The 23213-nt window shown below is 56.6% G+C and overlaps 1 protein-coding gene across 1 annotated transcript in view; it reads left to right on the forward strand.

The window, feature by feature from the left end:
- Nucleotides 1-23213, forward strand: part of GSE1 (Gse1 coiled-coil protein) — a 215555-nt gene that overhangs the window by 174734 nt on the left and 17608 nt on the right. The window contains exons 3-8 of the mRNA XM_065416371.1: nucleotides 7081-7280; nucleotides 16232-16404; nucleotides 17778-17975; nucleotides 18794-18985; nucleotides 19090-19412; nucleotides 20161-20485. Coding sequence (XP_065272443.1) covers nucleotides 7081-7280; nucleotides 16232-16404; nucleotides 17778-17975; nucleotides 18794-18985; nucleotides 19090-19412; nucleotides 20161-20485 — 1411 coding nt within the window. The remainder of the gene's footprint in view (nucleotides 1-7080; nucleotides 7281-16231; nucleotides 16405-17777; nucleotides 17976-18793; nucleotides 18986-19089; nucleotides 19413-20160; nucleotides 20486-23213) is intronic.

Consider the following 23213-nt stretch of genomic DNA (forward strand, 5'->3'; position numbering starts at 1 on the left):
GGTTCTGGTGACCTGTCAGGTCACCTGGGCAAGCCATTTCCCTCTGTTTGCCCTCCCCCTCTGCTTAGATTGTAAGGTGGATGGGCAGTGTTTGGGCAGCACCTGGCGCAGCAGGGGCCGGATCTCAGCCGGAACCTCTCGGTGTTACTGTAACACAGATGATCAAGATAATATCTGAGCCCCAGGGCCTGGGCTGTGCAGAGCCGCCCCCACGGTGCTGCTGTTCTCCAGGATAGAGACTGCCAGGTCCATCCTCGCTGCGTTGCCGGCTCAGCCCCGTTCTACGAGAGTAAAGCTGTCCAGGGATCCGTGCTCAGGGAGGCTGGGTACAGAGCCGGGTTCCTGGAGGCTCACCAAAATGGAACTGGCTGAAGAGAGGGCCTGGTTCCAATCTCAGTCTCTCTGCTGTGAACCCAGAGGGGCTGCGCTGGCCGCTGGGGGCTTGTGCTGCTTTTACAGGGCGTCGCTGCGGCCAGAATCTGGCCCAGTGTGCTCATCGGGCCGGGCTGGTTTCCAGCCGCTCCCAGCCCCAGTGAAATGCTGCTGGGTTCCTGCTTGCCCGTTGCTGTTTCTGCCACATTTTAGGGCCTGACCCTGCCAGGTGCTGAGACCCTGGCAGGTGCTGAGTACCCGCGCCTCCCTGGAACCCACGGCTGCTTGCTGAAGAAGCATGGCGCGTGCTGCGAATTGGCAGGGGCAGGCCCCGTCGATCTAGTCCTGGGGAAGGATTTCAAGGGAAGGGCTATTTTTTAACGGGGAGGCTGCGGGGCGTATCCTCAAGCGCATGCGCTGCCGTGTGTCTGAGCTGGAAGGAATGGCCCGCGGAGTAACTCCGGCTGGTTAGGTGTGGGGTACGGTAGTGTCATCCCAGTGTGCCCCATAAGGCTTTGCCTGCCCAGCCCCCTTGTGTTCCCCGGGCTCAAACTCGCTACGGCTTCCCACGGGGCAGGGCAAGCCGACCCCCACGTTGGCCCAGCGATCCCTCGCCTTTAGACTGCAGGTTCCCAAGGACCCCTGCAGCGTCTCCATCCTTGTGAGGATCGTGGGGCACAAGGATGCAGCCGGCACGGCACACAGCGGGGCCCCCAAAGCGCCACGGTCCTCATGCATGGCCAAGCCGGGCAAACATCAGTACGGGTGGAGAGGCCCGGCCAGAGCAAAGCGTCGAGAACTTTGCCTTTCCAGGAGAGCTGGGTCAGCCCTGCTGCATTAGGAGCTGATACCCCCCGAAGCCATCCCTTCACTGCAGAGTTAGCCCCGGGTGTTACCCCAACCCACCCCCCTCGGCTGGGATTGGGGGTTTGGCTAGCTGGCCTGGCTGGGGGTATAGGCTAGAGCCCAGGTGCTGCTTTCACTCAGGCAGGTAACCCGCCCGCTTTGCAGAGAGGACACCGGCTAACTCACTCTCGAGTGCTGACAGCCCTCCAGTGCTGTCAGCACTCGAGAGTGCTGAAGCCCCCGTGTGCCCAGCCAGCGAGATGAGTTCTCCCCCAGCTCACTGGGAAAGGATCATTGAGCGGCTCAGCGATGCGCCCCCAGAAGCCCTAGCGACACGCGCAGGTGAGCGCGGCACCGGTGAGGACGCTGTAACTTGGGTGTGGCTTTGCAGGGGGGCTGCTCACACTCAGGCTAGGCTAACCAAGTGCTCAGACCTGGGTGCCGACCAGACCTCTAGTGGTATATTCTACTCATAGTTCAACCGAAGCATGGGAAAGCTAAAGACTTGCCCAAGGTGGCGCCAGGGACTGGCGACCGAGCTGGGCATGAACCCAGGCGTCCTGATTCCCAGTCCCTTGCTCTATCCACCGGACAGGAGTAAGAAGCTGGAAAAAGAGTGTGTCTTCAGTGCGCCACATTATTTGCCAGCAGATGGTGACTAGTTTGGCCTTTAATGCGAATGCCTCCCAGCTGTGGATGGCTTTGCTAGAGGGGAGGGGAAGGGAGGGGAGGAGAGGGGAGAGACACTGTGGATGGCCTGTGAGGTTGCTTTGCCGGATGAGTCATTCATAACTCGGACCTTTGCAGTGTCTGGGATGCAAGGTCCCCGACGCCTTTCTTGGCTGGACAGAAATCTGCACCTTTTCTTGCCTAATCAAGGAGTAAATTTATTCCGAAAGGGAGGCGCAGCAAAGAGGGAGGAAGGAGGCACAAAGAAATCCCCAAAGCTCCTCAGCCGATTGTGGGCTTCACTGGTTCAGATCTCTGTTTTTTTTCTTCTTCTGCAGGGTCTCAGCTGTTAATTACATTTGCCTGTCAGCCTCGCCTGCTAATCTGCTATCACTGAGCGGAAAGCAGGAGGTCAGACAACAAAGGTGACACCATCACACTGTGCCTCTTGTCATCTCCAATCCAGATTAGTTTCATTGACTAACTCCTGGCTGAATAGCACCAGTTAATTATAACGATCACAAACCCTCCCGTTTAAAGCCACACAGCGAGAATTAAGGTTCTGAAGTAAGACTTTAGCTTCATTAATTGCCCGGCTCATTGTGGCGGTATTGATTGTTAACGCTAGCGCGTGGTGAGTAATGGCTTCCCAGCTCAGAGGGGATTAGGTGCTAATTGTTGTTGGCCTTGCGCTGACAAGATAGACCTCAGAGGGTGTCAAATCCGTATCGGCCGCCTCCTTTGTCATGGGCAGCCTTTCTCTCCCTGACGCTCCCCGAAGAGACTCAGGAATAATTAATAGGGCTCGGCAGCTAATAACGCCTCTCCGCACACCGCCATTGGTAGGATTCCTCCGCCACTCGCCCCTTCGTTTCCCCCATCCCCAAGCCTGCCCGGATAGCCATGCCGAGCCCACGTGAAACAGCTGGTGCTTCTCCACTTCCCATGCTCCTCCCCTGCTGCTCGGCACCAAGCTCCGTGCTCTCTCGGTGGCTCGGAGAGAGTTGCTGGGCTCTGCGTTGCCACCGGAGCATGGGGAGCAATAGCGTTAAGAGAGCCCACAGGTGAATTAGGGGAACATCTTATCTTAGAGCTTTATCCTGCCGCCCGTCACCGTGACATCTTGGCACCTTCCACAGAAAACAGTAGTGCTAGTGACGTCATGGAGTCTGCCAGGCCCAGATCCATGCCAAACTCCCACTGAACTCATGACACGGCGTTTCCTTTGTCCTGCCAAGTGGGCGCAAGGTCTGCAGGCTCCAGTTCTGAGTTACAAGCCCTGGGATTCAATCCAGCTCTGTGCCAGCCTCATAGCTGAGAGGCGCCTCGTTCAGCTGGGACGCCATTAGCGACGTGCTGGGGGAGTCGGACCGAGTTGCAGAGCCCAGGCCGGTCGGGACACCTGATGGCTGAGAGCAGCCTCAGTTCTCTTCCCGCCAGCGAAGCAGCCGTCTCGCTAAGTCCACTCTCAGAATTCGTGCTAATTAGCAAACTGTGCCGTAAATGGATGCAGCGCCATTGACTTTGTTGGCCTTTTGCCCATTTCCACCAGCAGAGAATTTGGCCCCTTGTTGACGGGCGGAGCAGAGGAGCCAAGGATTGAACGGGCACTGGAAGTGGTCAATGCTGAAGCGCATTGGCAGAGCGACTTGGGGTCACTGCAGCCCACGCTGCTCCTGCTTCTGTCTCCACGGCCATACAGCGGTATCTTTCAGGAGCACAAAATTCACACATCCCGAAGCTTGGCCTGCCCTTGCTCATTTTTACATGCTAGCAATTTGCAGTGAAGCGCATGATGAGCTCTGCGTGCCCTAGTTAGCATCCCATTTGTATTTCTGGCCCAGCCTTTCCCTTCTATATGCATTGCCCTCGGTACTTTAATTCCATTTCGGAGGTTTTATTTTTCCCTTGCAAATATCACCGGCATCCCCGGGGTGGGTATAATTTAAAATACAGATGTATTATGCAAATAATGCCAGAGCCTTGCCCCAGGGTTACAAAGAGTGACTCGATTTATCCCAATGCCTGCGTCTGCGAGCGCCAGCGCTCACTCAAGAGTAACTTTTGCAGCCTCGACTGCAAGTGTTGGCTAATTTTACTTGAAAGAAAGCGGTCACCCTCTCGGGTCACTGTGCCCCCACTTGTGTGCCGCGATGGGCGTCCTTGGCAGCGGGTGCTGGCGCCACGCAAGTGGCACCCTTTTGCGCATGCTTGGCATCCCTGATGCCCCTTTCCCGTCTCCAGTGCCAGAGATGAATGTCCATGCCGCTCAGTCAGCCAAACTGAGGGCTGGAAAAATTCTCATGTTGGCTCAAAGCTGGAATATCAGGACTTTCCATTAGGCGTCTGGAGCTGCCCCAGCTTTGCCTGTGTGGAGGGTGGCGTACTGTAGACTGGGTGCCCCTGGGAAGGACACACGTACTCATACAGCGTGTTATCAGCCACAGGGAGTTATTGAGTTAAATAGCATGGCAGGGTTTTAAAAGGGACTGGAACATTTTCTGAGCAGCGATAAAGCTTGTAGTTCTGTGTGTTAGTCTAATCTCCATGCTTCAGGGCGTGGGGTGATCACTATGAAGGTCAGGAAGGAATGTGTTTCCTCGTTTACCTAGTATGGCACTGCTAGCTGGGTTTGTTGTGAGGGGGTTTGTCCTCCTCTAATGCCACAGTCATAGTCCCCTGCTAGAGGGTCAACAGGGGAACTGAGGGGCTGACCTGGAGAGCCAAATCTTAAATGACTACTCCACCATATTTGTAAGTTACTGCAGCCTGCTGCTAAACTCTTCTCATTCCGCTGGGGAGGGCATGGAAGACGGCTCAATTATCCTTGCTGAGATTTGAACCAAGGATCTTCCTATCCGAAAGCAGCATCTTTGACTTCTGAACTACAAGAGTAAGTTGGTGAGCTGCTCGTGACAGTAGCACTCGTGTCCTCTGCCCCCAGGACCTCCAGCTGGCAGAGGGGATCTCATTGCCCAGTGTCGGATTAGACATGGCACCAGAGGACACAGAGGGGCCGCGGGGAGAACTGTGAGGCACATTTTAGCCTCCCTGTTGGCCATGCAAGAGAACTGCCGTGAGTGCGGTGCTTGGGGACGGGCTCTGGAGAATAAGACCACGGTCGGGAGCAAAGGCTGTTAGGGGAGATATTCCCCTCTGCTGTCACCACCCCAGCTGGCTGTTCCTTACCGGGGGCTGGCGCCGCTGGCTGCCTGATGGGGAGATCTGTGATGTGAGGCTGCACAGACATAGCCGCATCATGGAGCAGCCCCGGTGACCCCTGTCTTAAGGCTCAGCAGAGCTGTCTGTTTGAGAGACGGTTTTTCCAAGTGCTCTCAAGCCCCCACGGTTGGGCAGAAGGCCTTGAAAATCCCTCCACCGCATCGGGGCTTGGGGGTGAAAAACCAGGGTCCTTTGGAGGCAGTATGTCAGGAACTCCAGCCCTCCCATCCCCCCAGCAACGGACCTGCTGACCAAATATGCCAGGCCCTGGGGGAGAGGACAAGGGGCAGGATCCTCATGCACCGACCCCTGCCCTCTGCCAGCGTCTGGCACCACTGAAAGCCGGGCAGCTGCCCCGTTTGCACAAAGACACCCTCGGTGAGTGACTTCAGCCCAGCTTGTCCTCGAGTGTGGAAGCCCTCTCCTGGCTGTGGTGCTGCCCGGGCCAGGCGGGACTGACGAGAGGAGCCATTCCGGGCCATTCGAACAGCGTGTGGCAAAGCCTTTTAACGCTAAGAGGATGCTCCCTAATGAGAACTGCAGCACACACGCTCACAGACAGTGCCGCGTGCTGAATAAAGGGGTATTGAATTATAAATAAACAACTAATGGCTTTTGATGCCTCTGACCCCTTTCAGCAGCAGCACATCTCCTGCGTGGTCGTCCTGCTCCCCCTGGAGCCTCTCTCGCCATGGGCAGGGAGCCAGCTTTGGGGGGCTGGGCAGGAGTAACGGTCTCTTATTAATAGCACTGTACATCAAGACTCATTGCCATGATGTACTTTACGCCCTGGCTGTGGCGGAATGCCTCCGCCACTGAAATGCAGCCACTTCTGGGGTGAAGCACAACAGCCATTCAGGCAGCCCAGAGCAAAGGGTCATTCGCCTGAGCAAGGCAAAGTAGAGTCTGTTTGAAAACAAACATGGCTGCTGCGTTCTCTGGCTGCTGGATCTTCTGGTGTGGGGTCGGGGAAGAGGGGTGTTAATAGGTCCTCAGACGTACACAGTAAATCCACTGCACGGATCCCTTCTTTAACCCCCTGGGAAATGTACCCACCTTGCTGCTATAACTGCCTCCCGCAGGCACTCTTATTCCACTAGTGTTTGTACCGCTTCCAGAGTGACATGGGATGTATGTGTGCGCGTAATTATCATTATGCCGGGAAATTGTCCTGGGTAGACATGTCCTGAGGTTGCCTTCATCCATCTCCTCCTTTCCCTCACCTCCGGGATCTTCATCCATCTCCCCCTGTCCCCCACCTTGGGGATGGCAAAGATCCGCTCAGCCCGGCATGGGCATTCACTGCCTTGTCGGGGCGGAGCTGCCACCTGCTGGGAGTCTAACCCACACAGCAGCATTGCGATGTGGGGGTGTCTTGCGCTGGTCGCTGTGGTGCCTGGGTTCTATCAGCCCTGGTACTCACCCAGCGTTTCATTCAGAGGCCTGCTTGATAAGAGAGAGGTCCCCTCCTGGCCCTTCTCCCTTCCCGGCCATAGATCTGGCTTTGCAGATTATATCCTATGGGCCACCAGGCAGGGCTCCAGTGGTGGCCGTGCCACTGGACTAGTTGGGGCATTGAGGATAGATGGTGGCCCTCCATGGGACTCTGAGGACCTTTCCTAGTGGCCCCGACACTCCGGGCCCAATCCCTCCATACCCATGGCAGTCAGTGGCCATTGTGGGTGCGAAGTAGCTCACAGGAATCCCTCAGCACCACGTAGGATGGGGCCCTCGGTGATGTGCTCTTCGATGCTCCTGTTCAGAGAGGTCAGTGGCTCTGAAGGGGGGTTGCACAGGACGTGATCTGCTAGCCCAGTTTGTGGTCTCTGACCCAGTTAATGGTGCCACCAAATCCACAGCCTGGCGATCCGGGGACAGGGCTGTTGTCAATGAGGTTTAATGGGTGATGTGCTACTATTAAGGGTTTGTTAAAGGTTTCCCTTCTGATCCCCTTTCTCGGTTTCTTTAAAGGGTCTTCGATAAGCAGCGAGTCTTCCCCCGTCTCCTCGCCAGCCACCAACCACAGCTCCCCTGCCAGCACGCCCAAGCGAGGACCCATGGGCCCCATCATCGTCCCCCCTGGGGGGCACAGCGTGCCTAGCACGCCCCCCGTGGTGACCATCGCCCCGACGAAAACGGTGAATGGGGTCTGGAGAAGTGAAGGCAGACAGGTAACGTTTCTGTGTGTTTGTGTGTGTGTGTGTGCGCGCGCGCACACGCCTGAATCTTATGAGGGACAGACACTCTCCTGCTTCAGGGCATAAACTGGCTTCTAACTTTTGGGGTCAGGAGGGAATTCTCCCTGCAGGCTGGTTTATCCCATCAGTGCAGGGATCTTACACCTTCCTCCGAAGCAATTGGCCCCGCGGGATGCCAGAGTCGATGGGCCAGAGATCTGACCTGGTGCAGCAGTTCCTTATCCAGCGCCACAAGAATGTGTTGACTCTCCGCAGGGGTGTGTGCTGTGTATGCAAGCTCAGAGGACAAAGCCACATGTGTGCACAGCGCTGTTTGCTTTGTGCGTGTATCTGATACCGGGCACAGAAGGAGACTGGTGGGAACTTTGCTCTCAAGCCAAATGTTTTTGGTTCCAGTGCCAAGAGTGATAAAAGGTGGTGGGAGCGGGGCAGCCTTTGTCTCTAATCTCCATGCAGCCTGCAGTAAATATACACCCACCAAGCAGGCCCTCACCCTGTGGCTCCCGGCACCCCAATCTGACTTGGTTTGTCGTAGGCTTCCCTTCCTGTCTCTCCCCCCCGCCCCATGCCCATGCTGCAATCTGGGTAGGAAGCGCTTGCTAATTAAGAATCATTGTTAGCGGTTCTCCTCGCCTGTATTTTACGGCGGGTTCCCGGAGGGATTACACCACTTGGAAATACTAATTAAAACACAAAGACGAGAGGGGAAGGAAAGCAAAACTCTTGGTGCTTCAAGGGACGCAGGCTCTAATCCCACAAAGCAGACCCCTCTGCCAGCGCTTTGGGAGTGGCAGGGCGCTCGCAGCACCTCTCTCTCAGCCTTCCCCCTCCTGGCTGCTGACTTGATTGTTTTCCCCCCCCTAGTTGGCTGCCTCGTAAGAAGTGACCTTTTTAAAATATAGGTTAACCAGGTCTGGTTTATTGTCTCGCGTAGCTGCGTCCCAGCCTGGCGCCTGAAGACGAGGAGCTAATTGCCGCGTGCACAACAGGCTTTAATGCGCTAGGATGGTAAAGGAGAGAAGAGGCCATTCCTGCTCCTTCTGATCCACCCCTGCCCTTTGCACAACTCGCTGGAGGGGACAGCTGTGTGCAAATCCCTTAGGGCCGCGGCCCTGCAAGCCAGTCTGCGCAGGGCAGCCCCTGGGTGGAGCAGTGCTGGGCCCGGAGGTCCACACGGATCAGTGTGAAGCTTGGGCCCTTACTGGCTGCATGCCTCAGTTTCCGTAGCTGTAACACAGTGGTAATTGGGACCCCCAGGGGACTGGCAGAGGGGCGGTAGTTAATGGTTGCAAAGCGTGAGCTGGAAGCTGCTGTGTCACCCTCACAGCCCCCCGGAGAGGCAGGGCAGGGCAAGTCCCCATTGTCCATTCGGAGGGCCAGAGAGGCTGAGTGACTTGCCCCAGGTCGCACAGGCAATCTGTGATGGAGCAGGGACTGGCGCCCTACCTATTGGGCCACCCTTCCTCTCCGCTAGGCGAGAGGAGTGATAGCGATACGTAGCATGTCTCGTCTGTAGCCCTCAACGCGCTTTACAAGGGAAGGCAGGTATCCTCAAGCCCATTTCACAGATGGGGAAACCGAGGCTCAGAGAAGTGATTTTCTCCAGGGTCATGCAATGAGTCAGAAATCGATGCCACCCCCTCACACCCTTCCCCCCCCCATCTGCCATGATCCCTCCTCTGGCCCCTGCTGCGGGGCAACCGACCCGAAGGGAGATGGTTTCAGACTGAGCCGTAGGGGACACATTCTTTACAGGGCAAGAGGATCCTGGGGGAGCAGATGAAGGTCCTGCTGCAGATAGCCAGGACCCAGCCCCCATGCTGTGACCTGCCCCAGAGATCACCTTGGACTCTACCCCCAAGAATACTGCCTCGCCTTGGCACCGTGTCCCTTCACCTCCCCAGCTCCTTGGATCTTGGCTCGCTGCCCCCATCCTGAGTCTCTCCTCTCTGCAAGGCCCTTTGGCGTTGTGGGGGATATTCCTGTCTACACCTACATCCCACTGGGTCAGTGACCCACACCCTGTGCCGAGAGCCGTGGGTGTGGGTGGGGCTCTCCCCATTCCCAGTGAGCTGCACAGCCGTGCTGGGTGAGAGCACTGGGGGCTGGCGTTACTCTCCCCGCTGGGTCCCATTACCCAGCGGTCAGTGCGCTGCGCTGATCCGTCTGCCCCTGCTCTAAGCTAGGGGGAAGCGACAGCGTAGCCCAGGGACAGCAGCGCTCGGGAACCTGCCTTCTCCATTCTAGAGGCTCAGAGAGGGTCGGGGCCTCCCGAGGGGGAGAGGACACAGTCTCTAGAGGGAGAGCCAGCATCTCCATGCCCCCGGGTGGCGGTGCAGGGTGGAGGGGGGCATGTCCTCTCCCCCTCGGGAGGTCCACACCCCGGGAGGCCCCTACTTCCCCCATTCTCTGCACATCACCCCAAACGGAATGGGGGAGAGGCCGGGCCACGCCTAGACCCCTCCCTGCACCGACTCAGAGCTCGTCCAGGCTGTTGGATTCCCCTGTGCCATCCCCAGTACCCTATTGTCCATGTCCTCACAGCCGAGTGAGTACTAACGCCTCCCCCCGGCTGCTTGCAAAGCATCCAGTGCCCCGCGAGATGGGGCCGGGACAGATCCGCTCCAGCGATTCATCGCCGCAGCGCTTAACGAACCACTAATGCTGCTGGGGAGAGCTGGGAGGGAGCCGGGACTGGATTAACAGATGATATATGGCCCTTCAGTCCCTGCACAAAGACTCAATTGAGGGTTTAATCCTCTCTTTGGGGGCGGGGGAGACAGAGGGAAATAACTTCATAAAGTTAGAGGGGCGAGTCACTCGCATCAGCAATGCAGAAATCAAAATGGGGAGCTGAGCAGCCGATCCATCAGCAGCCGCTTCTCCAGGGTTACCGAGATTTCGCCGGTAATGGGGAGCCTTTGAAAGGCCCGATTAAATGAAGAATAGTCTATTTTAAACCTAATAGGGCATGTCCTGCATTCTCACTGGCGGAGATCACTCGCTAATCGCCAGGGAATGACGGATTTCTTTTCCCCCCCGTCTCTCCTCCTCTCCTCCCCTTTCATCATCACAGCTGCCGCTCCGAGACAGCAAATCAAACGCAGGCCGTCCGGTGCCGCTCTGAGCCCTGGGAAGCTGCCATGGGTGTGCCGTGGCCCTGGTGGCAGTGCTGTGCTTGGGGGCGTGTCGCCAATCCAGCTGGGGAATGAGGAAGGGACGCCCTGTTTGCCCCAGGGCAGGATATCTCTGACTCATGTGACCCAGGGACATTCTCATTTGCCTTCGCTTTCTTCTCTCTGCCCCACGCTGGGCTCAGGCCCTGGTTACTCCTCTCATCCATCCGTCCAACCCAGCAGCTGTCAGCCCCTTCCGGACAGGGCATCATCTCCCATCAACCCCAAATCTACCCAGGACCCTGCTCCCTTTCTGCCATATAGGAAGGGCAGGGATGTTAGAACACCCTGATACCTGTTTGTGTCTCCTTTGGGGGTCCCCAGGTTGAGAACTCTATCTATCGATCTATCTTATTCCTAAGACAGCTGGCACCCCAGATCCTATCCCCTGGGGCACCCACTGTTTCCCCTTGCTCTCTGCCTGGTTGAGCCCATGTTTGTTTCTGAATGGATTATTGCTAAGGGTAGGCCGGGTGTACAATCTGTGTCCTTCCTCTCGGGTCAGTACTGCCCGGTGACACGGAGAGGGGAGTGACGGGTTTGTTCTGACAGGCACGATAGGCTGGGCGGGAGTTTTCCCTTCTCCCTCCCTCTCTGGCCCTGCCCTGCTGTCACTGATCCCCACCTTAGCCCTCTCCTTCAGACTCCCCAATGCACTGACCGGTTTTTGATCTAAGGAGATGGCGACCTTACTCCTGTATTAGGAACAAAAATCATCATTGCATTATAAACGGATGAGCCGGGGTCGCCTGCTGCCTGGGAGGGGTGTGTCGATGGTGTCCTGTCCGCAGGGCTTGCTTTCCTAGGCCCCTCCATGCAATGCCTGACTAACCTGTTTGTTTTATGGCCGTTATCAAAGGCCTGCTGGATTTATACTTGCTGTGCTGTTTCAAGCTCCATAGGCGTCTGTATCCTCCCTGGATGATTAATGGTGCCGGAGAACAAAGCTGCCTGTAAATCTAAAGGCAGGTGAAATGTGGGCCTGCTGCTAGCTCTCCTCCCTCCCACTCGCTCGCCTGCCTTATCTCAACCCCGGGCTTGATGGGAAGGGAGCTACACACAGACACACACCCCGTTGTGGGCCCCTTCCTGCTCATCCAGATCTGGGCCTTTCTCAGAGAGGTCCAGAGTTGCTGGGGTGTTGTCGGTGGCGTTGCACCGAGGTCACCCTTTGGCCCATGTTCATCTCCCCGATGCCCTCGCCCCCTGCCTGCGAAAGGCAAGGGCGGCCGCTCCATATGGCCCGTCCTCTCCAGCCCCGCGGCGTACGTGTTTTGTTCCAGTCGAGTCGCCCTGACCCCTCCCGTCCAGTCATATCATTATCCCAGGCACGCGCCTTCTGGAGAAGGTCAGAGGTGGCCCACTGGGCACGAAAGAGGCCAAACGTGGGGGTCTGGGTGCCTACAAGGCGCAGAGAGTGAACAGATGTTCCTGCTCATTAAAAATTCCCATCAACGGGTCCCATCTCTTTCAATTAATTATGGCCGATGTGTCTTCTGAAGAGATTATGAAGTCTTGAGGAGCCATCAGCTGCTCACGGAGTGTGTGCTGTGGTGGTGTTTAGTAAATACACTTGACTGATGAAGGCAGTTCCCCCGATGGTGCGGCACAGCCTGGCCCAGTGCTGTTTAAATCTTATCCGCTGTGTGTTCCAAGATGTCACTATCTGGGGATATGAAGATGGATGGGCCTCCGTAAGAAGGGCAGACTATGCAAAACAATGCTCCCTCTGTCTCCCTGGGAGATAAATTCCAGACAGGAGGAACGGCTGGCTCCTGTATCAAAGTGCCTTCTCCTGCAGGATGATGTGCGTCTGGAGTGAGGGCAGGAGAAGCTTAGAGAGCGACTGAGCACCTCCAGCATACAGGCAAGGTCCGTGGGCAGCTGGATACATGGACTGCCGCCATGTTGCACAGCACCAAGCCCATGGGAATGGTTGGGGAGCTGGTACCCACGTAGCACTCAGCTCCGTTCCTGTTGACTTCCCCAAGAGCTGAGAGCAGCCTGCAGGAGGCGCTCTTCACCTTGCAGGACCTGTGGCATTGGCTGGAATTGTCCCCACTAGCACCCTCCACTCGCCCCACAGCCAGTCCATAGCCCTCTCTCTCACAGACCGTTCACTCTGTTCTGCCATGCGGTTTCTTTCTTTTCCCCTCCATGACTGTTACCGTCCTTTTTTTCAAAATCACGGTTTAGGAAATGAGTAGCCCACGTCCGTCTCCAAGGCAGGTTTGCTGGAGCTCTGAAAGCCCCCGACTACTGTCCATCTGGCTGCCGGTCCTTGGTACCGGCTCCCTGCAGTGCATGAAGGATGTGCTGTTGGAGCCGAAGGCCCCGAGCGAAGGGGTTTGCATGGAGTCTCGTTGGCATCCCATGTAAGAGCTGGGCGAGAGCCATGTTTGGAGAGGGGGAAATCTGCAGCACAACAAAGGGCTGACTGAGCAGGACTCCCCAAAACAGCAGGGTTGTTTAAGTGAAGCAGGACAAGGGAGAGGAACACCGTGATGGCCAAAGGGCCACCAAAGTACTTAGCAGTCCAGTACCAACGTTGGGTGCTGCTGTGACCACATCATAGGGTCCCAAAGATGGCAGGGCAACCCCACCTGATGGTGTAAAAAAAATTCGAGTCCAGCTGAGAATCCCGTTACCCAATAATACATGTGGGCTACAGTCATTGTATTGTCCTTGGTAGCCCATTGGGCTATAAACTGTCCACAGCTGCAGTAAGCCATTGCAAACAGAATGGTCTCCCTGCACCCAGTGAGAAATCCTTAGAGCAGCTGGAGGGAAAGAGGTAGGTGGGGACTCCCAGGTCTCGTCCTGCAGGGGAAGGAGCTCACTGTCTCTTAGAGTCCTAGATTGCAAGGCCAGGAGGGACCCTTGTGATCACCCCTGCACAGCACAGGTGAGAGACCTGCCCCTAAATCATTCCTAGAGCCGAGCTTTTAGAAGAAACATCCCATCTCGATTTTAAAATGGCCAGTGACGGGGACTCCACCACGGCCCTTGGGAACCTGGTTAATTACCCTCACTGTTAAAACCGTACGCCTTGTTTTCAAAAGCAGACTGGTGTCTAGTCCTGGACAGGAAGGGGTTAACAGGATGACTGACTTAACAGAGTGCTCTGAAGAGGCTGAGTTTGTCTTGGGATCCCTTGGCAATTCAGTGTGTCAGCGTTTCCCCAGGGCCTCTCGGCAAGGAAAGGGTTAAGGCTTTGATGGCGGTGTTAACTGTTTCCTTTCTGGAGCAGTACAGTTGTCTGAGCCCCCAGTGAAAGGGCTGGTGGGGACGGTGGTTGGCCTGTGTTTCTTTATGAAGCGGCTCCGGAAATGCTCAGAAGACCCAGCACCGGGAGGGGCCAGGGAGGCGCTTGAACTCTGATTTTGACTTCTTTTGACATCTCTGAACTGCTTTTCCGCCTCAGCACACATCCAGGGTACCGCTGAGCGTCCGCTCCCGCAGAGCCATTAGAAGGGTTTTATCCCTTTCAAGGGGCCAGGGAGAGCCGGAGAGCGCTGCTTGGCTCCCCGCCAGGGGCAACGCACGTTAAACGGGCCTGAGCAACATGCAGGCTCGGCAAAAATAACATTGCTGACATTTAATATTGCATGTTCTCGGCCGGGAGCCGCGCTGGGTCAGCGCTCGATGGCCGGGAGCCAGCGTTGGAGCGTGGCAGCCCCTCGGGAGGGGAAACGGTTCACAGAATGGGATTTCCTTCCAAATCCAAACAAGGAGTAGCCCATCGAACAAGGCCTGTCAGCTAGAAAAGCCCATGAGGTGGTTAATATTTGATCACCCGATGGTGCGTTATAGGGTGCATGGGCTTCCTGCATTGTCCACCCTGCCGGCAGGAAGCTTGTTAAGAGGACAGGCTCCGTCCTTTGGCCTGGGGGCCCAGTGCGTGCAGTAGTTAGGGCAATGGCCTGACACTCAGGAGACCTGCGCTGAATTCCCAACTCTGCTGCTTGGGCGGGTCCCTCTTTGTGCCTCGCTTTCTCCTTCCACGCTTCGGCAGTTTGGAGCATGGGCTCGTCACAGCAGGGTTTTATAGCTGCTAGGACCCCCAGTTGTGGCTCGTGGCTTCAGTGTGCTAGGTGCTGTACAAACACAGAACAGACAGACGCTCCCTGCCCCAGGGGGGTTAGGATGTTTTGTGCCGTGTCCAGCGCAGCAGAGCCGCTTCTTATTGGCATGATTTCAGTGAAAGGAGCTTTCCCCCTTCATTTCGGTTTAAACATTCCCCCGCCGGGTTTGCTGTCGATCTAGGTGCTATCTGGCAGCTTCCAAACGCACTGGCTGTATTCTCCCTCCCTTCACCTCTCCTTCCTGCTTCCCTTCCCTCTCCCCAGGTTCTTTCCTTAGCTCTTCTGAGAGCCAGCCCGGGCTGCGGCCTTGGGAGCAGTGCCATTCCGAGGCCCCTGCCCAAGGGGTTCTGCAGCAATGGAGGCTGGGGGGCAGGGTTAGCCCCACAGCTCAGGTACAGAAGTGGGTTCAGTGCCCACCTGCCCTTACAGAGCTCCATTTTCCTCCCAGTGGTTTCTCCCCCACCAGGCCCTCAAAGATTGCGGAGAACATGCAGCATGTGGGCGCTCCCTGGGCCATGCAGCCCTACCAGGGAAAGGAGGAAAGGCTGCGGTGGCAACAGCAGCCCCAGTGCCTCCTTCCCTTATTTTCACGTGTGCGTCGGTGCTGCCAGAATAGCTGTGACAGCACAGGCAAGCAGCTGCCTTCGCAGCTGATATCAGGGCCGCTTAGGGGAACTGCTGGTTACAGACCAGCCTGCCCTATCCCGGCAGGAACGCCAGCTTCCTAATGTCCTCTGTCTCTCTCTCTCTCTCTCTCTCTCTCTCTGTGTCAGTGGTGCCAGAATAGCTGGGATGGCAAGCGAGCAGCTGCCATCCCAGCTGATGCCAGCCTTACTCCAGGAATGATCTGCTGGCGTGCGTGTGAAGGAGGGCCCCGTGCGGATCGCTCCCTCCTCCCCTGGAGCTCAGACATATTGTCTTTTCAGCGTGTCCACGGGTCTGTGCGTTCTCAGCCCAGTAGGGATGGTGGTTACCACCAGCTGTTTCCAAACCCTCCTGATTTTATTTTTCTTACATTATTTAAAACTTTGGAAAGGTTTGGAAGCGAGTGTGTGTATATAAGTGTGTGCACATGTGCAGTCCTGAAATCCTTCCTCTGTTCGCCCTCTGGCAACATTCCCATCGGGTCAGCTCCTGAAGCACTTCCATCTCCTTTTCCACCCGCCGGTTTTCCGAGGTGATGGGCACTCGCAGAGTCACTTGTAAGTCAGGGGGATCTGCATGCGCTCAGCCCTCCTGAAGATCAGGGCCACGGGTGGGTTTATTGAGCTGAAGCACTTCTCCCCAGATCTAGGCGCTTCAGATCAAAAATCGCTGGGCTCGCCTAGCAAAGAGCCAGAGTGACCCGGCCTTGGCAGTTCCCTCCACCCTCATGCTGCCGCTCCCAAAGGACGAGATAAAGGCAGTCAGTGGGAGTCTGGCCTGAGCAGTTCCCTAGACTACAGCCCAGGGAGCCTCCAGTGAGTCTGACTGCAGGGCAGGATGGGACAGACTCCTCCAGGAGGCCCGTTGCTGGGGATCTGTTCCTCAGCAGGGAGACCCTGCGACTCCCAGTTGGGCAGGGAGCACTGAGCTAGCTCCTGGCCAGATGCATCTGCTTCCTGCCCCCCAGGACAGTTTTTCCCTGACACTCAGGGTAGGGTGGTCGTTTGTTTTCTTGTAGCAAGAAGCAGGATCGAGAGGCAGCAGCAGCCGGGAGCGCCTGATCGCCGAGCCTCCGCTCCCACAGGAGAAAGCCGGGGGCCCCGCTGTCCCTTCTCACCTCCTCGGGACGCCTTACTCCTTCGGGATCCCCCCCACCTCCGTCGTCCAGGATTCCCGCTTCCCGCCTTTAAAGTGAGTCACGTCCCCGGGAGCAGGATGCCGCGTCGGGTTCACTCGTGTGCTGCCAGCTCTGAGACATCCCGCAGTGGGGTGGCCTGGTATTGCTTCTCAGAGCCTGGTGTCTGCCTGCCCTTTTCCAGGCTGAGTTCCTTTGTGGCTGTTTTCTCTGGGGTTCCCCAAAGAATTCTACAGCACTGGAGAGCAGGCCTTCCTGTAGGTGGGTGTTTGGTTTGTTTAGCTCCTGAAATAGCGCAGATAGAAGTAACCGAGGAACACAGCGAGATCTGCAACCGCAGGCTAGCTCCACCTGGTTTCTGCTGGTCCCTGGAGTGGCTCACCTAGGACAGGGTCCATTGTAATACTCGTCCTTTCCCCTCCCACCAAGTTCCACGACATGTGTTCTGTGGCTTAGAAGCTCATCACAGACGTTGCCTTGAGCCATGTGGTTTTTGTGCGACGCTCCCATCCGTCCCAGCCGGGGTTCTTCCAACACAAACACAAACCACAACTCTGAATACATCTTTCTCCCTGTACATTTCAAAACCTCAAACCAACCAACCCAGGAGCAGGCGACAAATTCAAACCAAAGGTGGGCCTGAGCTGCAGAGTTCAAGGCCAGGACTGGCCCCAAGTGTCTCCAAGGACTGGGGGAGCTGGGAGGCAGCTCTGCGGTTTTGGGCAGGACCACGTGTAATTAAAACAAACTGCTTTGGAAACCAGCATTCCAAACACCAATGCTGGGTGTGTCACCAGTGCTCCTTCCCAACCCAGATCTCCAGCAGCACAGACCTAAGACTTTAATGCACTGCCTTGAAGGACTGTATGGCAAATGTGCTGGGTTACATTTCACTGGGGAGATCTAAACCCTGAGGGGATGGTGGCTGCTCCCTGGAATGGCCTCTGCCAGCTAAAGGTGCTGCGCTGACAGCTCTCACCAGTGGGGGGCAGCATTCCACTCAAACTGCCCCACCATTCCCAGGCAGATGCTAGGGCCAGGCAGCTGCCTTCCTCCCTCTGCCTGTGGCCGACTCTCACTGAGCAGAGGGTGACTGGGTGGGTTGCATTGTGCTGCGTTAACTTCGGGCAGCATGGCTTGGGGATGGCCAGGCCCCTGGAGGTGAAGTGCCCCGCCAGGGGGACGCAGGTGCTGGAAGGTAGCGAGCCTGGTAGGGTACGGCCGGCACAGAGTGGATTGTGGCTCTGCCTTTGCAGTGACTTCCTATGCTCAGCCCCCAGCATATCAGTAGGAGTTGCCCCTTCTCCGGGCTCTGCATTGGGAGCACAGTCCCCTCCCCATATCCAAGCTAATGAGGCCATCCAGAGGCTTGCGAATCTCCTGGACTGGGAAGGTCACTGACACTCCCTCCATCCCTCCCCGCCAGCAGCCTGCAGCGGCCTGTACACCATGTGGTGCCTCCCAGCGCGGTCACTGAAGATTACCTGCGGAGCTTCCGGCCCTACCACACCGCTGAGGAACTCCGTATGTCCTCCCTGCCGCCCATCAGCCTGGATCCGGCCACCGCCGCCGCTTACTACCACCCCGGCTACCTGGCCCACCACCCCTTCCCTCACCCAGCCTTCAGGTAAGCATCAGAGGCCAGGGGAGAGAGGGACTGCTCGGGGCTGGGCAGCGATTGTTTTTCTCCACGCGTCCAGCCGACAGCGGCTGCTCACCAAACCTTGCGGGGGCCGTGGATTGAGGCAGAGCAGTGCAATCAATTACCCTAGCGTCGGCTTTGGAAGCCACACAGAAATAAGTACACTTTATCCACAATTGATGGTTCCCCGGGTGCTTCAGTACAATGGTAATAAGGCATTGCAGGGAGGTCATTTACCACAGCCGCGGAGATTCCTGCGGCGGGGCTGATAACTAGCTCCTTGAGTGTGAACCCTTCATGGCAGGCTTGTATCTGCTTCGCTGCTGGGAGCAGTGCCGAAACCCCTTTCATTATCCCCTCGCCAGAGAGAAAGGAAAGATCAGCACAGAGCCCAGATCCCCCTTTCAGGCAAAGGATGCTGGGAAATCTCTTGCTAAGCTGGCTGGGCTTAGCTTCTCCCCAGAGCCCGAGGGCCCGTCCGGTGCTTGTACCGTGCAGTTCCTTTGGCATGGAGCCATGGCTCTCCACAGGCAGGCTTGTGGAAGGTTGGGAGCGGGGCAGTGATGGGAGCCGGCCTGAACCCGAACTGGGAGAGGCTCTGAGGAGCTGCCGGGCGGTTTGTAGTGGTAGAGTCAGGCTGGGACTCCCATCCCTGGGGGATTGACAAGAGTCTGCCATACACGTGAAGTCACTTCTCCCACAGCAGGTGCTTTCCCTTCAGTAGACACACACTCCTGGCCTCTGCTGCCAGCTGGAGAGGGGAGCTGTGCAGCTTTTCAACCTGGCCCGTTCTCTCTCTCCAGGATGGATGACTCCTACTGCCTTTCGGCCCTGCGGTCCCCCTTCTACCCGATCCCAACCCCTGGTTCGCTCCCACCTCTTCATCCTTCAGCCATGCACCTCCATCTGTCGGGAGTGAGGTACCCCACCGAGCTGCCCCACTCGTCGCTCTCTGCCCTTCAGTCCGAGCGGATGTCCAGTCTGACCGCGGAGAGGTAAAGGGCTCCATGTCCCGTGTCAGGTCGTGCACAGCCCCTGGGGCGGGAGGATGGGGAGGCCCGTGGAGATGCTAACTTTGCTGTTCTGTTGGTGATTCCAGGCTGCAGATGGACGAGGAGCTGAGGCAGCGCGAGAGGGAACGCGAGAGGGAGCGCGAGAAGGAGCGGGAGCGGGAAGCCGACCGGGAGCGGGAGAAAGAGCGCGAGCGGGAGAGAGAGCGGGAGAAGGAGCTGGAGCGGGAGAAGGAGAGGGAGCGGGAGAGAGAGCTGGAGAGACAACGAGAAAGGGCCCGGGAGAAGGAGATGAACCTGGCCAAAGCCATGGAGACCCCATTTCTGCCAGTGGCAGAGCTGCACGGGCTGAGGAGCCACCCGGCGGAGGAGCGTGTGAAACCAGCCGAGCAGCTGACGCCAAACAGACCAGGTAATTCCCCCCACGCGCCGCAGAGCCCTGGCGTGGAGCACTCCGGGCTGGCTGCTCTCCCAGGCACAGCTGAGCCAGGCCCCACTGGTAACTTCCCAGGGGCCTGTCCTTTGTCTGGGCCTTCTGTGAGACTCGCTGCCCTGGGATTTTGCATTGAGTTCACCTGGAAGCTCACAGCAAGACTCAGCCCAGCCAATAGGGAGTCACAAACCAGGCCGTGCTCCAGGATTTTGCCCCAACCCAAATGACTGCCACTGGGTTCCTCTCGGTTCCTTCCGATTGCCGAGCCATTTCTGGGCAGACGGGCTGCTCTTGACTACAGGATGGGGTAGGCTTGCCCCCGGCAGCTTCCTGACACTAGTGACGTACCAAAGCTTTGTCCTTCTCCAGCCCCCCTCCATCCTTGAAATGCCACAGACAGGTGAATTTAGCCTCCCAACCCCCAGGTGAGGCAGGAAGGGGTATTAACCGAGATCCCACGGGAAGCCTGTGGTGAGGTCAAGGCTAAAGCCTAGATCTTGCAGCTGCCAGTCTTGGCTGTCATTGCACGTTAGTCGGACTCTCATTAGTATCTGTGCTGGGGTGCTGGGTTTCCAGCGGGGATGAGTTCTGGGGACCGTTCCCATTGCTCTGCCTCATGTAATGAACACTGCACCTAGTTGCCCACCTATCATCTGCAAACTGATTGGCTGGGCTGAGAGTAGACGACAGTTCTCCCTGACTGCAGTGCGTCCTCTTCCTCCTGCAGAGAAACCCAAGGACACGACCATCCCAACTCCTAAGCCCGTCCAGCACCCCTTGCACCAGCCGCCCGCCTCCCACCATCCCGTGCCCAGCCTCATTTCCAGCCACAGCGTCTTCCCCCTCCCCGGGAGCAGCGCGGCCACAGCTCTTCTCATCCAGCGCACCAACGAGGAGGAGAAGTGGCTGGCGCGCCAGCGTCGGCTGCGGCAGGAGAAGGAGGACCGCCAGTCCCAGGTGTCGGAGTTCCGGCAGCAAGTGCTGGAGCAGCACCTGGAGATCGGGCGGCCGCCGAACCAGCCGGAAGCTGAGCATCGGCCAGAGAACCCCAGGTAAGGGCTGACTCCAGCGCTGGGATGGACAGGGACTCTCTGGAGTTCTGGAATCGGAGGAGTAGAGCAGCCAGGCCTGGCTTGTGTGATTCAGGAGGCACCTGCTGCCTTGGCCGGAAGCGCTCGGCTTTGCTTGAGTCCACCGAAGAGGGCTCCGTGCTGTGTCCGAGCAGCTGGGCTACCACAAAAGGCTGGCAGAGCCCCTTTCTCGTAGGGACGGGCTGGCTCAGAGGGGTGGGCAATGGGTTAAAGAGTCTTTCCCCTTTAGGTCACTGGTTCCAATCTGGTCTGTGCTGGCAGTGACAGCAATTTAATATCTCCTGACAGCTGCTCAGTGGCCTGCGTGAGATAAGTCTGGTGACCTCAGGCCAGTTGCTAGTGACTAGATGTTGCTAATTGCTACCTTGGCTGGCAGTATGAAAACACTCAGACTGCAGGGGAAGCGAGCCACAGCACCCCCGAGGGGCAGCTCCTTCAAGATTAGGAGTCAGGCACCCTGGCAGGGCAGGAGGAAGCAGCGTGCGCTGCTGCCCCGCCTCGGACCTGTTCTGGGGCTGCAGGGCTGTCAGTGTGGCACCATTCACCAGCATCTACCTTTAGTCCCAGTAAATACAGGGGCAAAATCTCGTTGTTATTTGATGAGAGGACGAGTCCAGATTCTTTCCAGGTCCGAGTGCTCCATCAGCGCTTCCATCTGTCAGGCACCAGCTGAGCCCTGGGTGCAGTGGGGAGTTCAGTATGGTAGCCTGCCTTCCTGAACAGCCAGGAATCCCGGCCAGCCCCCTGCAAGCTGCATGCCAGCCTAGCCCTGCTGCGCAGCACCCCTCTCTTACCTTGCAGCGCCACCTCAGCCCTCGGCGTTGGGAGCAGGTCAGCAAATTATAAGGGGTCAGTGGGGCAAGAGCAGCACGCGGCCTCCTTCGACGCCTCCTGATGTGACTGCCCCTCTCTCTAACCCTGCCACCTTGGGGCTGATTGATGCTGGCTTTCTTGCTCTGTGGCTGAGCACTTAAGCGCTGCTGGCTCATCCAGTCATCTCTGCCACTGGATTCCATTGTCATTTTTGGGTATCAAGGGGATTAGCTAAACTAATCAGGTATAATAGGGAGCGGATTGCAGGGCTGCACAATGGTAAAGTCTCATTTCACTCTCCACTTCCACGTTCTCATCCCTCCCCAAACCCAAGCAAGTAGCTCAAGGTCACCTCCACTACATGGACCAGAATGTGTGTGCGTGGGGGCTGGGGGCTTCTTCACCCTCCACCCCTCCCCAAGTGCAGGCTGGCTGGGTGGGGAGGCTTGCATTGGGAGCGGCCACAAGGAAGCATGTGGGTGCTAATCTGCCTTGCTCAGCAGAGGTGCTGCGTCTCCCTCGAAGAGGACTCACTCATGCTTGACAATTGAGATGTCAGTCGAGCCGGTTAACGTCCATCATGACTGAATAAGAAGCCCTGCTACCTTGCCATGTCGAATTGAATGCGCATTGCTTCCCTGCCTTCTTAAAGGTCTATTAAACAAGCAGGCTGCTGTGACATGGGCCAATTTCTCCAGAGCTCTGTAGCTAGCACAGGATCGATCTATACTAGACAGGCCTATAGAGCTCATGCATGCTGGCAGGGGGAAAGCACTCTAGGTAGGAAGTGGAAGAGGCTCGTCTCCTGCTCACTGTGGGTGTCTGTACCTCTGCTTTCCACAGCTCCATGGCAGCTGCGCTATAAATTGTAGCACTGATCTGAACTTGATGCTTCAGTGCACGGAGGTCCGGGGCTCTGAAGTGGAAAACTGTTAAATGCACAGCTTCAGCGCATGAAATATTTATTCTGCTAACAGTTTTATTCCTTTGCCGGTTACTTAAGAAGGGTTTCACGGTGTCGTTCCCTTTGTGCTTCTAGAGCGCTGAGTGCCATGCCCCATCTCCTCGCCTTTGTTCAGCAGAACCTGGGCAGAGGCTGTATCTGGTGGTTTGTAGATGGCTAAAAAGTAGATTTACCCCCTTGGGTCCTGCGTTGGGACCCACGCAGGTAAACTGCTGCTTCTGTGCGGATCCCCACTGAACAGAGCTCCATGCGAGCACAGCAGTGCACCCACAACAATCAAGAGGCATGATCAGAGCCTTGGGCTGGAAGTAAGATATCTATAGGGGAATTGACAACTAGGGTGGGTCAAATAGCTAAACAAGCAATTGATGACTAAAAGTGCCGAGCTTCGATGGTTAAGATCCATGGGCTTGACCAGCAGGTATTTGGGGAAATGTTTGTGAATCTGAGAGTTTTTAGCCAGGTGTTTAAGAGCCAGAAAGCCTGTCCAATCTGGGCAAGAAAATACCATATCATATGACTTAGATGACCAATAACGAACCATGAATTGTTTGCAAACAGCCTTGAGTCACAACTTTGTTTTTTAGGCCAGTTGCTTATCAAATGCTTCTAAATAACAAAGCCATTGAGGGAGACTCCAGATCGGTTTGCAAATGATTCATTAACCCAAAAAGGGGGCAAAATTCAGACTAAAGCTTATGCATCAGAAAGAGAGTAACTTGATTCCTGACAAACTGGTTATGTGTTAAATACTCCCCAAATTATGTAGGCATTAAGGGTAACTGTGCCATCTCAGTTCTTCCCAGGTTCACTTATGCATTACCACGCAGTCTTTAATTCTGTAATCGCATCCTGCAACAGCTGATAATGGAATAGGTCTATGCATAATGTGAATGCCTTCCACAGTTGTGT

Source organism: Emys orbicularis, chromosome 14 (assembly GCF_028017835.1).
Source record: "Emys orbicularis isolate rEmyOrb1 chromosome 14, rEmyOrb1.hap1, whole genome shotgun sequence".
Classification (NCBI taxonomy): domain Eukaryota; kingdom Metazoa; phylum Chordata; order Testudines; family Emydidae; genus Emys; species Emys orbicularis.